This window comes from Pipra filicauda, unplaced genomic scaffold (genome assembly GCF_003945595.2).
Source record: "Pipra filicauda isolate LSUMZ 115617 unplaced genomic scaffold, ASM394559v2 scaffold269_size1075953_pilon, whole genome shotgun sequence".
NCBI classification, from domain to species: Eukaryota; Metazoa; Chordata; class Aves; order Passeriformes; family Pipridae; genus Pipra; species Pipra filicauda.
In genome coordinates this window covers 726,072-739,611 of record NW_024104386.1, presented here as the reverse complement: position 1 = coordinate 739,611, position 13,540 = coordinate 726,072, and the positions used below count along the sequence as shown (strand labels likewise).

Genomic DNA, 13,540 nt, shown 5'->3' with positions numbered 1-13,540 from the left:
CCACAAGGATCACCGAGTCCAACTCTTAGCCCTGCACAGGCCCATCCCCAGGAGTCACACCCTGTGCCCCAGAGGATCATCCAAAACCTCCTGGAGCTCTGGCAGCCTTGGTGCTGTGCCCACTGCTTGTTCAGTGCCCAACCACCCTCAGAGGCAAAGATCTTTTCCTGACATCCAACCTGATCCTGCCCTGACAGAGCTCCAGGCCATTCCCTGGGGTCCAGTCCCTGGTCCCCCCAGAGCAGAACTCAGGGCCTAACCCTCCTCTGCCCCTTCCCAGGAAGTTGGAACAGCAGTGAGGTCTCTCCTCAGTCTCCTCTTCTCCAGCTGAACACATTAAGTGCCCTCAGTGTCCTCACACAGCTTCAAATCAAGGCCCTTCCCCATCCTCGTGGCCTCCTTTGGACACTCTCCAATGGCTCAATACCTTCCTTATATTGCTGTGCCCCCAAACTGCCCCAATATTGCAGATGAGGCTGCCCCAGGGCAGAGCAGAGTGGGACAATCCCCTCCCTGATGCCCCCCAGGACAGGGTTGGCCCTCCTGGCTGCCAGGGCACTGCTGACTCATGGCCAACTGGCCACCAACCTGGACCTTCAGGTCCCTTTCCCAGCACTGCTTTCCAGCCTCTCATTCCCAGTCTGTCCATACATCCAGGGTTGCCCCATTCCAGGGGCAGGATCCAGCACTTCCCCTTGTTGAACTTCCCATGGCTGATGATTGTCCAGCCCTCTGATTTTTTGAGGTCTCTCTGCAGGGCCTCCCTGCCTTCCAGGGAGTCAACAGCTCCTCCCAGTTTTGTATCAACAGAAACAAATCCCACAAGTACTTTCCCAATCCCAACACGGAAAATCCTCATCTCGAGGGTGGTTCTTGGATGAACTGTCTGATTGCGAAGCGTTGTGGGCTCACACCAACTCCATCCCATGGCCAGGACCAAATGCAGCACAGAGGGCACACACACAGTGTAAATAATGTAAATATTTATGATACAGTTGTGACACTCAACATTTCTATCTCAGCCACGTATCTGCTGCAAGATGGGCTTGTCTCTGAGGGCTGGATGTGAAAGAAACCACTTCTCCTGAAAATGGCCTGAGGGATCTTCCACAAGTAGGACCTGAATCGTTTCTTCACAAAAGCATAGAGCAAGGGGTTGAGACAGCAGTGGACAAAGGACAAGCTCTCCGTGACCTGCATGGCATAGTCCAGCTTCCTGCTGCTTTCACAGCTCCTGATCACACCGACATCCTGCAGGGAGTGGAGGATGAGGACAATGTTGTAGGGAGACCACAGGACAAAGAAGACACCCACCAGAGTGAAGACCAAGCAGAGAGCTCTCCTGGAGCCAGGCAGCTGTGACGTGCTGAGGACACAGACGATGCGGGAGTAGCAGAACACCATGAAGAGGAAGGGCAAAAGGAAGCCCAGGATGTTTTGAGTGACCTGAAAGACAACTTTCCAAAATAAGTGGTCCTGGCCATAATCCTGGGTGCACATGGTGGTTTTATTGTGGATTTGCCTTGTGCTGGTGAAAAGGCCATCAGGAATGGAGAGAAGTATGGAAAGGATCCACACCACCAACAAGCCAAGGATGGACTTCCTCCATGACGTGGAGCTGTGAGCAGAGCAAGCATAAACTATCTGCAGATACATGTCCAGACTCATGCAGCTCACAAAAAAGATGCCACTGTAGAAGTTCAGAGTGTACATGGCATTTAAGACCGGGCACAAAATGTCCCAGGTGACCCCCTGAGAAACGTACAGAGCCCAGAAAGGAAGGGTCAGCAGCAGGAAGAAGTCTGAAACCACCAGGTTCAGCAGATACACCTCAGTCATCTTCTTCCTCTTCCTGATGTACATAATGAGGACGATGAACAGGAGGGCATTCCCGGCCATCCCCAGCAGGAAGACCACGGTGTAAAACGAAGGCAGGAACACTTTGCTGAAGGAGAGCACCTCCTCCTTGGTGCAGAGCCCATACTGCCCGTAATCCTCCTCGTCCAGGTACTCGTACGGGTACTCACTGGAGTTGGCACCAGCCAGCCAGGGGGCTGTGATTGTTGTCACCGCTGAGGTTGTGTTTGACAAGTGGCTGCCTAAGAGCAAAAGGCAAGGGAAGGGGATCAAAGTGTTTGAATCCACACAGGAAGCAAAGACCACATCACGGAGGGTTGTCCTTTAGTTCATAGAATCGTAGGATGGTTTGGATGGGAAGGGACCTTAAAGATCATCTCATTCCCAACCCCCTGCCATGGGCAGGGACACCTTCCACTAGCCCAGGTGGCTCCAAGCCCCACCCAACCTGGCCTTGGACACTTCCAGGGATGGGGCAGCCACAGCCTTTCTGGGTAACCTGTTCCAGTCCCTCACAGCAAAGAATTTCCTCCTAATATGCAATCTAAACCTACCCTCTTTTAGTTTGAATCCATTCCCCTTTGTCCTGTCACTCTGTGCTCCTGTAAAAAGTCTCTCTTGGTCTTTCTTGTAGGGTCTCTTCAGGTACTGGAAGTTGAGAGGTTTAAATTTCTACCACTTTCTGGTAAGTATTTTGTGTCCTACACTCCTTGGCCTTTGTTTAAGTGTAGGGACAACTGTCTACACAGAAATTAAAAAAAATAAATTTTGCTTTCCTTACTTGGAAATATAAAACTTGAAAGTCAATGATCACATTGACTGACATAACCCACTACTTAATCCTGACAAGCTTTTGAGGAAGTTTCTGCTCTCAGTTACGGGAAATCCATCAGTATACCTCACTGTGAGCTGCTTATGTTCACCTGGGTCACTACTGAGGAAGGGGCATCTCAGTTCTTGGTGAAGCAGAACCTGCCACCAGCACCTTTGTGTCGGTGTGGTTGTTCTCAGAGGGGAAATTCTGAACATCTCCCTGCTCCTGGTGGGACACTGACCACTCTCTGTGTCAGCCCTAGGACACCAAGACATGGATTCCTGTAAAAAGTATTAGTAAGTGGAAAATACAGAATCAGAGATTCAGAGAATTCCAGAATGGTTTGGGTTGGAAGGGACCTTAAAGACCATCTCATTCCAACCCCCTGGGCAGGGACACCTTCCATTAGAAGAGGTTGCTCAAAGACTCATCCAAGGTAAGAACAGGTAGGCACCAGAATCAAGTCCTGAATCAAGGTTAGAGATTTAGCTGGAAGAATGTTGTTGCAATCGATTCTGCATGAGCCAAGGCATGACCTGCACTCGGCCACTCCCCAGGACTGGCCTCAGTGTTTAGACAGCTGCAGCCCAGATGTCAGGAAACGATTAGTGATTTGCAGCTTCCTACTTTTGGATTCTGATTTTCAGAAGGAAAAACCCACCACGCGAACAAGAACATTACCAGGGTTTCAAAAGAAGAGCCCATCTGCCACGGTGGGAAGGGGATCTGCCTGAGCCACCCCCTGTCAGTACCATGAAGGGTAATGTGGAGTTTAAAAATCAAGGCTAATCTCCAAACTCTGAGAGTTTGGCACGGGGGAAAAGTGGTGTAAATACCCTTCCACCTCTAAACCACACATTTTTTCAGCCACGGCCAAAGCTGCCTGTTTTTTCCTTGGGGTTCATTTTCCAGCAATCCCAAACAGGCCTGGCTGTGCAGCTCCATGCCTGCAGTTTCTCCTCCAGGACCTGTTTGTCCCATTTCCCAAGAGACCTGGAGCCACTGAGTAATGAGAAAATGAAGCTGTTGGTCCCTGGTTGTCCTCCCAAGGAGGACATATTCCATGGTGGCTCTGCAACTCCTAAGAATGGTTCCCTCCCCACAAACACCCTGGAAAAGTGGAGCTCCTCCACCCCACATGGATTAAGGAAAGCTCCCAAAGCTCGGAGTGGGGTGCTGAGGATGCCTGTGGATGTGCAGCTGTAAGGGGTGAAGCTCTGGACGTACCTGCTGTGGTCCCGTGCCTAAAATTGCTTAAATACCCATTCCAGGCAGTTCCAGGCAGCTGAAAAGAAAATAAAAAGTGATTTGAGCTGTGTTGAAAAGTTTTCTTGCTGTCTCGCAGCTCTTTGGCAAGTGCTGCAGGGCACTTCAGACAGAGCAGTGATGGAGAGCAGGGATCTGCCACGGCAGAGTGTTTGGCTGGGATTTGTTTGGGAATGAGCTTTTTAAAATTTCTTTCCTGTATCATATTTTGGAAGAAACTCACCCCAGCCATATATAGCTGTGACTCTACCACATTCCTCACTGAGAGGAAACCAAAGCTGCCCATTGTGCTGATCAAAGTAACACCCAACAAGAGTCCGAAATACCCAAAATACCCTTCCCCTCACACCCTCTGTGCCCACATCAGGACAAGCCACTCCCAAATTTTACATTTCTGGGTCTCTTCCAGCCTTTTCTCCTTCTGCCACATCTTTCTCCCTCCTTATCAGCCTGGCACTGACATTCACACCCCCATCCTGTAGCTCAGAGCAGAGAACTGGTGAACACAATGTGGACTTAGCTCAGAAACTAATCCCAATCCCAAACTGGCCACCTTTCAAAAAGAAAGGAGAACCTCCCCAGGTTTCCTGCACAGCTTTGTCTACAAGCAAGAAGCAGAAAATGCACTTACAGGAGTTTCTTCCCCTGTTTCCATCCTGCTGAATGCTCGAATCAGGCTTTTAGGAACCTCTTTCACTTGTGCCAGAGCAAGTGGGCAGGAAATATATCCTCCCTGGTTTTGTTTTTGCCTTTCCTGGTGTTGGTCAAGGATGACAGCAGTGGATAAACAGTCTCCACCCTGCCTGAGCACGTGCTGAGACCTTGTTGTAGAAATCTGCATGTTTTCCAGGAAATCTGATTGACTCATGTGCTCTTTGGATGCAGCAGGATCCTCAACCCCTGCAAGAGTAGAAATGGCCTCTGTCAAAGGTGTTTGTTGGAGAAGGTTTCGACAGAAAAGTTTTTTGACTGAAAAGTTTTTGACAGAAGTTTCTGACACCTTGACAGAAGACATCTCAGTCAAAGTGGTTTATTGGAGAAGTTTCAGAATATCACTGTTGGTGAGTGGTCACCTTCCTGCTTGTTTCCTCATCTCACCACCAAGCAGGGCCATGGGAACACCCTGACCGTGCCAAGGCTTTCCCTGTGCCAATCCTGGTGTGTTTTATACTCCCCAAACCACCCTGGTAAAAGTAGGAGGGTGGAGCAGCAGTGATGACCACAGCTTTGCATCCAACCTGCCCCTTGTTAAGTGGATTGACAGAGAGAAATACATTATTTTTACCCATTTTTATGTTTGCCACCATCAGCTGCTGCAGTTAAATATACCATATAATAATATATATATTTATATAATAAATACATATGTGCAAAATAGACATCAGCAGGGAGCAAGAACCACTCACAGAGCCCAGACACTGGACATACACAGAGAGATGCTGCAAGCGACAGAGGTTTCATTAGCCCGGCAATGAAAATGAAATAAGTTTTTGTTTTTAATTGAGTTTCTGCCCTGAAGCAGGGAGTCAAATGTGCCTCTGAGAGTCACTGGAGAAAGTGGTCTTTGCTGTAATTTATTACAAGATTTTAACTCAATTTGAGGGCTGATAATTGCATAATTTTTTTTCGTTTCCTTTGACTGCAGAGCCCTAATGGCTTTGGTAATTAAAGTAACAAGATTAGGGGTAATGGGAAGCATATTCAGAGAGATGCAGATGGAACAAATGGTTGTCTGAGCCACTTTCTCTCATGCTGCCCAAAATGCCTCTTGTGAGTGGAGGGGTGACCCTGACTCTGCTTCCCCCTGCTTGGAGATGGAGAGGCACAAACACCACACTGCAAAACTGGGCTTATGGAGAAAAGGACTTTCCTTGCTGTTTTGCCCTGATGAGCTGCCCTCAGGTTTAGGGGAGGATTTTAGGCATCTCCAGGATCCCAGTGGATTTTTCCTTCTGCTCCAGAGAACGGTTTGCTTTGAGTCAGGAGCAGCTTCTGGATTAACTCTGGGCTTCCAAATCCACTGTCTGGCATACAGCAGGTGTAAGGCAAGCTCTGCTTGAAAGCTGAAATTTGGGAAACATAATGAGACAATCAGGAGGGAAAGGCAGAGAAGCTGTGGCTACCCCATCCCTGGAAGTGTCCAAGGCCAGGTTGGACAGGGCTTGGAGCAACCTGGGCTAGTGGAAGGTGTCCCTGCCCATGGCAGGGGGTTGGAATGAGATGATCTAACTCAAAATATAACCTGGGATTCTCAGATTCTGTGAAAATTGAGCTCTGACTTTGCCCTGTGCTGAAGAGCTTCCACCTGATGTCACAGAATCCCAGGATGGTTTGGGTTGGAAGTGATCTTAAACCCCACCCAGTCCCACCCTGGGACTGGCAGGGACACCTTCCACTAGCCCAGGTTGCTCCAAGCCCCATCCAACCTGGCCTTGGACACTTCCAGGGATAGGGCAGCCCCAGCTCCTCTGGGCAACCTGTGCCAGGGCTTCCCCACCCTCACAGCCAAGAATTCCCTCCCAATATCCCATCTAACCCTGCTCCCTGGCAGTTTGAAGCCATTCCCCCTTGTCCTGTCCCCCCAGGCGCTTGTACTGACTCGATGTCACAGTGAGGGTTTTATAACACCGACAAAGTTTTTCGTGTGCCAAGCTGACAAGTTGCAAAGACGCCACTGGCTGTTTTCCCCCCCTGTTTAGGACGGGCTAACCCCCGTTCCGGGCTGACCCGAGCGACCCGAGCGGCCCGTCCATCCCCGTCCGTACCCGCCCTCACCCCCGCACCCCCTCGGGGCCCTGAGGGGCCGCCCCGAGCCGCTCAGCGCCCCCTGCCGGCGGCCCCGCCCCCCCGCGACCGCGCCGCACTGCGGAGCTCCCCGTGTGACGTCACGGACGGCCCCGCCCCCCCGATCGTATAAGGCAGAGGTGGCGGCGGCCGCGACACTGATTGGCCGGCGGCGGGCGCGCGGCCGCGCGGAGCGCTGGGAGTTGTGGTCCCGGCGGGGGGGCGGGGCCAGGCCGGCCTATAAGAAGCGGGGGCGGGGCCTGGCGCGGCAGACGCGGCCGGTACCGGGGAGTGCGGGGACTGCGGGGAAGCACAGGGCCGGGGGGGGAACGGGGACAGCGGCGGGACATCTGAGGTACATCCAGGGGCAGGGGCACGGAGCAGGATGAGGGGACTTGGGGCTGGAGCGGGGAAGGGTCCTCGCGTGGGGTCCGGGAACCTGCGGCTGCCGTGGGGAACGGTCCCTGTGTGGGGCTGGACGGGGGCCTGGGGCTGGACTGGAACAGGGTCCCGGTGTGGGGAGTTGGAGCTGGAGTAGGGCGGAGGCCCGGAGTGGGATAGAGGTGCCTGGGGCTGGAGTGGGGGACCCTGTACCCGTGTGGGGTGTGGGGACCTGGGGCTGGAGTGGGGAAGGGTCTCCATGTGGGCTGGAGAGGGGGAAGGCAGCCTGGTGGTGCCCAAGGCCGCCGCCTTGCCGGGAGGGATGCTGGGCCCTGTCACCTTCCCACCCATGTGCCTCCCTCCGTCGGTGACACCTCTCGTAGAGCGATCCTGTCACCTTCCCACCCGTGTTCCTCCCGCTGTGGGTGACACCTGTCACACAGACCTCACTGTTGGGTGTTGGCAAGGTCAGGGCAGTCAGGGTGTGTGTTTCACGCAGTTTCCTCTGCCCCGGGCCCACCCCAGTGTGAGCTGAAGGTCGTGGAAACCTCTCGGGGTGGATGAATTGATTCATTTTCAATACCCTTTTCTTGTGTAAATCCCACCCCTGGCTGTCTCCCCCTCTCCTCAGTGACCGAGTGCTCCTGTTTCCTTCTCCAAATGAGTCAGGCTAAAATTATAACTCTCATTTAGCAAACCAGGGTGGTTGTAGCAGGCACAGAGAGATCAAATCCTTTGGCCTGGCAGAGGAAATGGTCTGAGCCTTTAGTTTGAGAACCAGTCAGTCTGCTCACATGGGTGTGCAGGAAATGCTGCATAACCAGGGAGTGCAGCCACCTTTGAAATGTCTCTTTTGCCGATAGTTACTGGCCCCTGCTTAAATGAAATTCCTGGTAGTTTATTCGGAGAGCTTGGAGTCCTTCCATGTTCCCCTGAGCTGTGTTTTGCTGTGGAGTGTGTTGGTGGTCAAAACTGGAACAGTAACAGTGGAGACTTTTCTAGCAGAGGCCTCTGTGGTGTCGCTGGGCAGAAATCATCGTTCATTGAATGGTGTTTATGCTGACCACTGAGGAGGGAACAGGTCTGGGTGTAATCCATGTAATTCCCAGCACAAAAAGTTGGCAATTTTTGGAGGATGGTCTCACTGGTTTGGTGATGATGGTTCTGTGAGTGGAGCCTTTCTCAGGGCTGTCGCTGCTTTTTATTTTCCTGGGAGGCAGGTGAGAAATCACCTGTGCATGATTTCTCCTCCTGATGTGTCCCTACGTGAGTCTGCACCTAGGGAGGGCTCCAAGACTTGCTCCAGCTCCTCAGGGGTGGCTGTCGTACATCCCTGTGTTTTCCAGGAATCTGGAGTTACGCTGAGGTGGAATAGGCAGCTGAGGAGTTGCTGGGCAGGGCTGACCTTGTGCAGCGGCTCTCGCTTCCCTGTGGTTGCCGTTCTTGGCAGGGAGTGAGAGGGGAGATGTGAACTTTGCTGAGGTCAGAGCTGCCATAAAGGAACAGCCTGCGAAAGCCAAGTGGAATTCCTAAAAGGAAAGGCGGGCAGTGGCCCAAACTTTCTGTGGCTTCTCGCTGCCTGTGAGCATGGGGGGGGCCACAGGAATCTGTAAAGGTGTGAAAACGAGTGGCAGAAATCTGTTGCTTCCCTATTTTTTTTTTTGTTCTGTCCTATTCTTGCCTCTCCTGTTAAGTAACAGTCCTTCACTTGAATTAAATCACCTGTCCATAGCTCCTGTGCTTGTATCTCACTACCTGGATAGTTGTGATTGGGGGAATACGCAACGGATTTTCTTTCCTCAAAGATTCTCTTAATTTGGGGCTTCTAAAACCTGAAGGGAGGCTCTTTGTCTTCACAGCCACCATGTCACCCAGGCAGGAATCTGTTTATCCTGAGTATGAGACTGACAGCAGCCAGACCTCGAAGCTGATAAGGAAGTTTAAGGAGACGCCGTTTGTGCCCATTGGTGAGTTTAAAGATGGGGGAAATGTGTTTGCACAGACTGGGGAAATGTGTTTGCACAGACCTTTCTCTTCACAGGCAATCGATGTGGTGTCAACACCTTCCTCCTGTGAGCAGGAAATTACTGGGAAATTACTTCCGCATTTAGGCTTGGTGATAGCAGTAATCCTTCTGCCTGGAGTGGTGTTTGTCCTGCAAGAAAGAGGGAAATTAATGAGGTCTGTCACCTTAAATAAAAAACTCAAGACTTAAAAGAAAAAACTCCAAACCAACAAACCCTGAAATGTTTAGGTGAGCTTAGAAAATGTGGTTAAGTGATGCTGTCTGGTAAGGAATGTCGTGCAGGGTTCTGGGAATTATGTGATCACTACAAAGTGACTTCAGAGCTAACAAAATACAAACTAGAAGGATTTAAATTACAGCCAGTTTGTTAAACATTTCAGCCCTCTGCTGCTACCCATTAGTTTAAAATGCATTCTTTTAGTAGTTTTTATGTTACCCCAGCTTGAAGAGCTTGTAGAGTTCTCAGCCTCTGTGCTGAGAGCCCCTGAAGCTGCTGAGGAGAGCAGGGATGGGTCGTGTTCATCCTGAGAGCTTTCCTCTGACACCAGGCACGTTTTGATTTCCAGCCTCCTTAAATGGAGAGCAGTTGGATCACTTGGGGTGAACTGTTCCAAGTGTTTGCCAGCAGATATCCGTCACTGGTTCCTGAGGTCACAGGACTTTGTCTCCACCTTGCTCAGGCGTACTGTGAACTCCATGAGGTCAGGTTCCCCGAAACAGATTGGCAGAACTCACCTTTGATCTGTGTCAGAGCTGGGTTGGAGGCCCTAAAACTCTTAATTGGTGTTTAATGAAGGTACCACGTGAATTAAGGGCTTATGGCTTCCTAGTGGAACTGGTAATACTCCAGGCTCAGGGAGACAAACTGCTTGTGCTCCTGTGAGTAAAATATACACAGCACTTAAAACTCAGCAGCCACCTTTGAACTGTGTAAATAATCGTCCTAAAAATGGAATGAAATGGATGGAATTGGAGAAGTTTGTGCATTCTATGAGAGCATCGGGGTGCAGTGGTTGGAGCTGGCAAAGCCGGCGCCGTTTGCTCTCTTGAAGGACTGTCAGTGAACTCTGTCCCTGGGAAAGGGCCCTTGCTGAGCCTCCCTCCTCAGAGCTTGGGGACAGCAGCATGTGACTTGTCCTGTCCCGGTGGCACCTGGCCAAATGTGACAACACCCAAAATAGCAGCCTCAGCAGGCGGGGGGGTACATCAGGGAGCATCCCACACTGAGGGTCCAGTAGCAGCTGAGTGGGATTGCTGGGTGCGAGCTTCCATCCAGGAAAGGGGGTGCAAGGAGCCCCAGCTCTGTCTGAAAAATATCCAAGGAATTCTGACACTTTGACCTGCTCTCTTGACATTTTAATGCTGGTGGAAATCTCTTGCTCTTCCCTGCACTGACTTGTGCATTGAATGAGGTAGCACTGGAGTGGAAACAGGAAGTGGGCCAGTACTTGCCGCTACACACACAAAACCAGAGGGAAACATGCTTATTTTAGGATGAGAGGCTCAAGTTGTGCCAGGGGAGGTTTAGACTAGATGTTAGAAAAAATTTCTTCACAAAAAGGTTTGTCAGGCGCTGGCACGGGGTGCCCGGGGCAGTGGTGGAGGGATTTAAAAGCCATTTAAAAGCCGTGTGGATGTGGCACTTGGGGACTTGGTTTAGTGGTGTCCTTGTGCTGGGGAACAGTTGGACTCGATGACATTAAAATGGTCTCTTCCAACCTAAAGGATTCTATGATTCCCAGGATATTTTGTTTAGGTGGGTCCCCTCACTCCTCCGGATGCCCTGGATCTCCCCTCAGCAGGATGCTCTCCTTGCCTTGCAGGGATGGCTGGATTTGCTGCTGTGGTTGGATACGGGCTGTACAGGCTGAAGCACAGAGGTGACATGAAAATGTCACTTCACCTGATCCACATGCGAGTGGCAGCCCAGGGCTTCGTCGTGGGAGCCATAACGTGTGGTACGTATGGAATGGGAGCTGTCCTGGGAAGTGGCAAACCACAGAGAGCCTCTTGGATAACACAGTGTGTGTGACATGTCCTCGGGGTGGGAGTATCCAGAACATTTATTTCAGGATGTTTGTGCTCGTTCCTGGTGTTTGCTCAGCCCTTCTGGAGTTATCTGATGTTTAAGTACAAGTATTGAATGTTAAACTGCACTGACCTTGAGAGTAGGAGTTTTGAATACTTCTGGATGTGGCAAGTGAAGTTCTGCAAATGTGGAAATGAGAGGCAAAGAAAAAAAAAACACTTATCTGGCATTAATATTTTTCCCTGTTGCTGTTTCTGAATTTAATGCATTAGAAAATCAGCTTGTGTAGCTTCTGAAATTAGAGGCAAAGAAAAAACCCACTTACCTGGCATGAGTATTTTCCCCTCTTGCTGTTTCTGAATTTAATGCATTGGAAAATTAGCTTGTATGGCCTGTGATATTATATATATTACATACCTAGTATGTGTATCTATATTTCTCTCTATATATGTATATATTTTCAGGACTGGAATTGTGTCCCTGAATGTCCTGAGTGATTTGTACATCCCAGGTCTCATCTAAGCCTTGCAGCTGTGTACGTGTGTATATTGTGTATCCCATCAGACACTGCTTCTCCTGCTGTATTCCCAGGAGGTACAACAGGAAGGCTTGACTTTGGCTGCAAAGCAAACCCAGAGTTGGGTTGGGATCAGCATTTTGATACACAGTATATTTTCACAGCCAGGTTCTCTGTACACGAAGAGCTTTGTAGCCATCACTGCTGTTAGAAAAATGCAGCAGAAGAGGAAGGGAAACATTATTTCTCCTGCTGAGAATACCTCTTTCTGTCCAGATTTTTAACCCCGTTGTTTCCTGTTTCACCCAGCTCTCCAACTGTGCTTTTGTTTCTCTCTTGTAGGTGTGCTGTATTCCATGTTCCGGGAATATGTGGTGAAGCCCAAGGAATAATGGAGAGTTTGTCTGAAGGCTCTGTCCTGGTGGTGGCCTGTGCACTGCAGCTCCAAACCTCATACCAAGGGTTTCTTGAGCAAAAAGAAAATTATACATGGCATTAGAGAATTGTTCTACTTGTGTATGGTACACTGTGCTGAAGCTGGAGGCTTAAATGATTGTGCACTGGGGGAGTGGGCATTGGGGTCTGGTTCTCTCTGATTGACACCACCACATCCCAGTTTTTAGGGGATATAGTGGAGTACAATCCCTTTATCTTACCCTTCAACTCAATCCTAAAATTGGTGACTTCTTTGGCTGTTGTTGCCCAAAACCACAAAGTCTGAATTGGCTTCTGTCACAGAGTGTCAGGAGTGCCCTGCTGTCATTTTTTATCCTCTGCCTCCAACTTTGTAATTTAGAAGCTTCCAGTAGCACTAAATGACTTCTAAAATATTGAGAGAGATATATAAACACCTATTTTTTTTATTTAAGGCATGAGATAAGTACTTGGTATGTCGCAGCTATTTAAATGTTATATTTATTCATTGTTAACGAAGACACGGGCTCCCTATTTTTGCTATATCAGACCCTGGGATTACTATATTTTGTAACTTTATTTACAGTGTTCTTCTGAATAACATCTAAATGTAACATTTAAAATACATATTGTGAAAACTAAGCCTTGATTTGGTGTCCTAATGCTTTTAAAGTGTTTGACCCAGCTCTGGTTTCTGCAGTGTTGTTGCCCATAGAAAATTTAAAACATTTAAATCTGAAAAGCCCCCCTCACCACCTTTGAGGTGTTAAAACCCTTCCCTGCAAGTTATTTTACACTCAAACCCCTTGTGCCTCCAACAGCAGTCACAAAAATAAAAGCCAATTTGTAAAAAAAAACCTCATTTTCTCCTGTTAGCTTACATTCCACGGTGGCAGTATCAGATGTTACAGCCGTCTCTGTAAGAAATAGCACAAGGTACAAACTGCACCTGTCCGTGACATGTTGTACAGAGCAGTGGGAGGCTAAATACGAATAAAAGTGAGCCCTGGCGATAACAAGTGTTTGCCTATGGATTTGTTGGGGGGAACATTCAATCCCGTTCTAGAGGGATGGCGTGAGCTGCTCTACCTGTATAAAAATGACCTGAGGGAGTGCAGCGCTCCTGGAAAGAACACTCCCAGCCGGTGCTGTCCTTGATTCCCATTTCCTACAGTCCTGCTGCCCTTGACTGCTCCCACACGGATAGAGATGGGAAGGACGCCGGGTTCGCGCTGACGCCTTTTCCTGTTCCTGCCGCCCTCCTCCCCACCGCGGGGCGGGAGAAGGAGCGGATCCCTTTTCCCGTCACGCCGAGGGGCCGGGACTGGTGCGGGAATTACGGGAACTGCGACATCGGGATGGCGGTGACGGGAGGGGAGCGGGGTGGGACCATCATGGCGGGACCATCATGGCGGCCGCGCTGAGGGGACGGGCGCATGCGCGCAAGCCTTC

General features: G+C 50.1%; 2 protein-coding genes and 1 long non-coding RNA gene across 6 annotated transcripts; 1 reads left to right on the top strand and 2 right to left on the bottom strand.

Moving 5' to 3' along the window:
• Positions 1 to 632: 632 nt before the first annotated feature.
• Positions 633 to 6,597, bottom strand: ACKR2 (atypical chemokine receptor 2). Of its 4 annotated transcripts, none has more exons than XM_027743336.2 (4): positions 6,537 to 6,597; positions 4,569 to 4,837; positions 3,899 to 3,956; positions 633 to 2,099 (listed from the first exon to the last, which is right to left on the bottom strand). In XM_027743336.2, exons 2-4 carry the CDS (start codon positions 4,803 to 4,805, stop codon positions 985 to 987), a joined length of 1,410 nt encoding a protein of 469 aa, XP_027599137.2. In that variant the 5' UTR covers positions 4,806 to 4,837; positions 6,537 to 6,597; the 3' UTR covers positions 633 to 984. The 4 variants fall into 4 exon arrangements, with proteins under 4 accessions (XP_027599137.2, XP_027599133.2, XP_027599138.2 ...); XM_027743332.2 differs by lacking the exon at positions 6,537 to 6,597 and adding an exon at positions 5,808 to 6,047; XM_027743337.2 differs by lacking the exon at positions 6,537 to 6,597 and adding an exon at positions 4,938 to 5,795.
• A 417-nt stretch (positions 6,598 to 7,014) lies between these two features.
• HIGD1A (HIG1 hypoxia inducible domain family member 1A) lies at positions 7,015 to 13,104 on the top strand. Its single transcript, XM_027743339.2, has 4 exons — positions 7,015 to 7,076; positions 8,962 to 9,069; positions 10,952 to 11,086; positions 12,017 to 13,104. Exons 2-4 carry the CDS (start codon positions 8,967 to 8,969, stop codon positions 12,064 to 12,066), a joined length of 288 nt encoding a protein of 95 aa, XP_027599140.1. The 5' UTR covers positions 7,015 to 7,076; positions 8,962 to 8,966; the 3' UTR covers positions 12,067 to 13,104.
• Positions 7,844 to 13,492, bottom strand: LOC120323469. The gene is made up of 2 exons (XR_005563937.1): positions 13,178 to 13,492; positions 7,844 to 9,257 (listed from the first exon to the last, which is right to left on the bottom strand). It is a non-coding gene; the product is annotated as an uncharacterized LOC120323469 (long non-coding RNA).
• Between the last annotated feature and the right edge of the window lie 48 nt (positions 13,493 to 13,540).

Excerpts from the sequence above, each read along its gene's own strand:
- ACKR2 (XM_027743329.2), bottom strand. The coding sequence starts at position 4,952 with ATGTCTTCTGTCAAGGTGTCAGAAACTTCTGTCAAAAACTTTTCAGTC. Across the intron at positions 3,957-4,568 it reads AAACAGGGGAAGAAACTCCT|CTGCCTGGAACTGCCTGGAA; the intron begins GTAAGTGCATTT and ends TTTTCTTTTCAG. Across the intron at positions 2,100-3,898 it reads TAGGCACGGGACCACAGCAG|GCAGCCACTTGTCAAACACA; the intron begins GTACGTCCAGAG and ends TTTTGCTCTTAG.
- HIGD1A (XM_027743339.2), top strand. The coding sequence starts at position 8,967 with ATGTCACCCAGGCAGGAATCTGTTTATCCTGAGTATGAGACTGACAGC. Across the intron at positions 9,070-10,951 it reads GACGCCGTTTGTGCCCATTG|GGATGGCTGGATTTGCTGCT; the intron begins GTGAGTTTAAAG and ends CTTGCCTTGCAG. Across the intron at positions 11,087-12,016 it reads CGTGGGAGCCATAACGTGTG|GTGTGCTGTATTCCATGTTC; the intron begins GTACGTATGGAA and ends TCTCTCTTGTAG.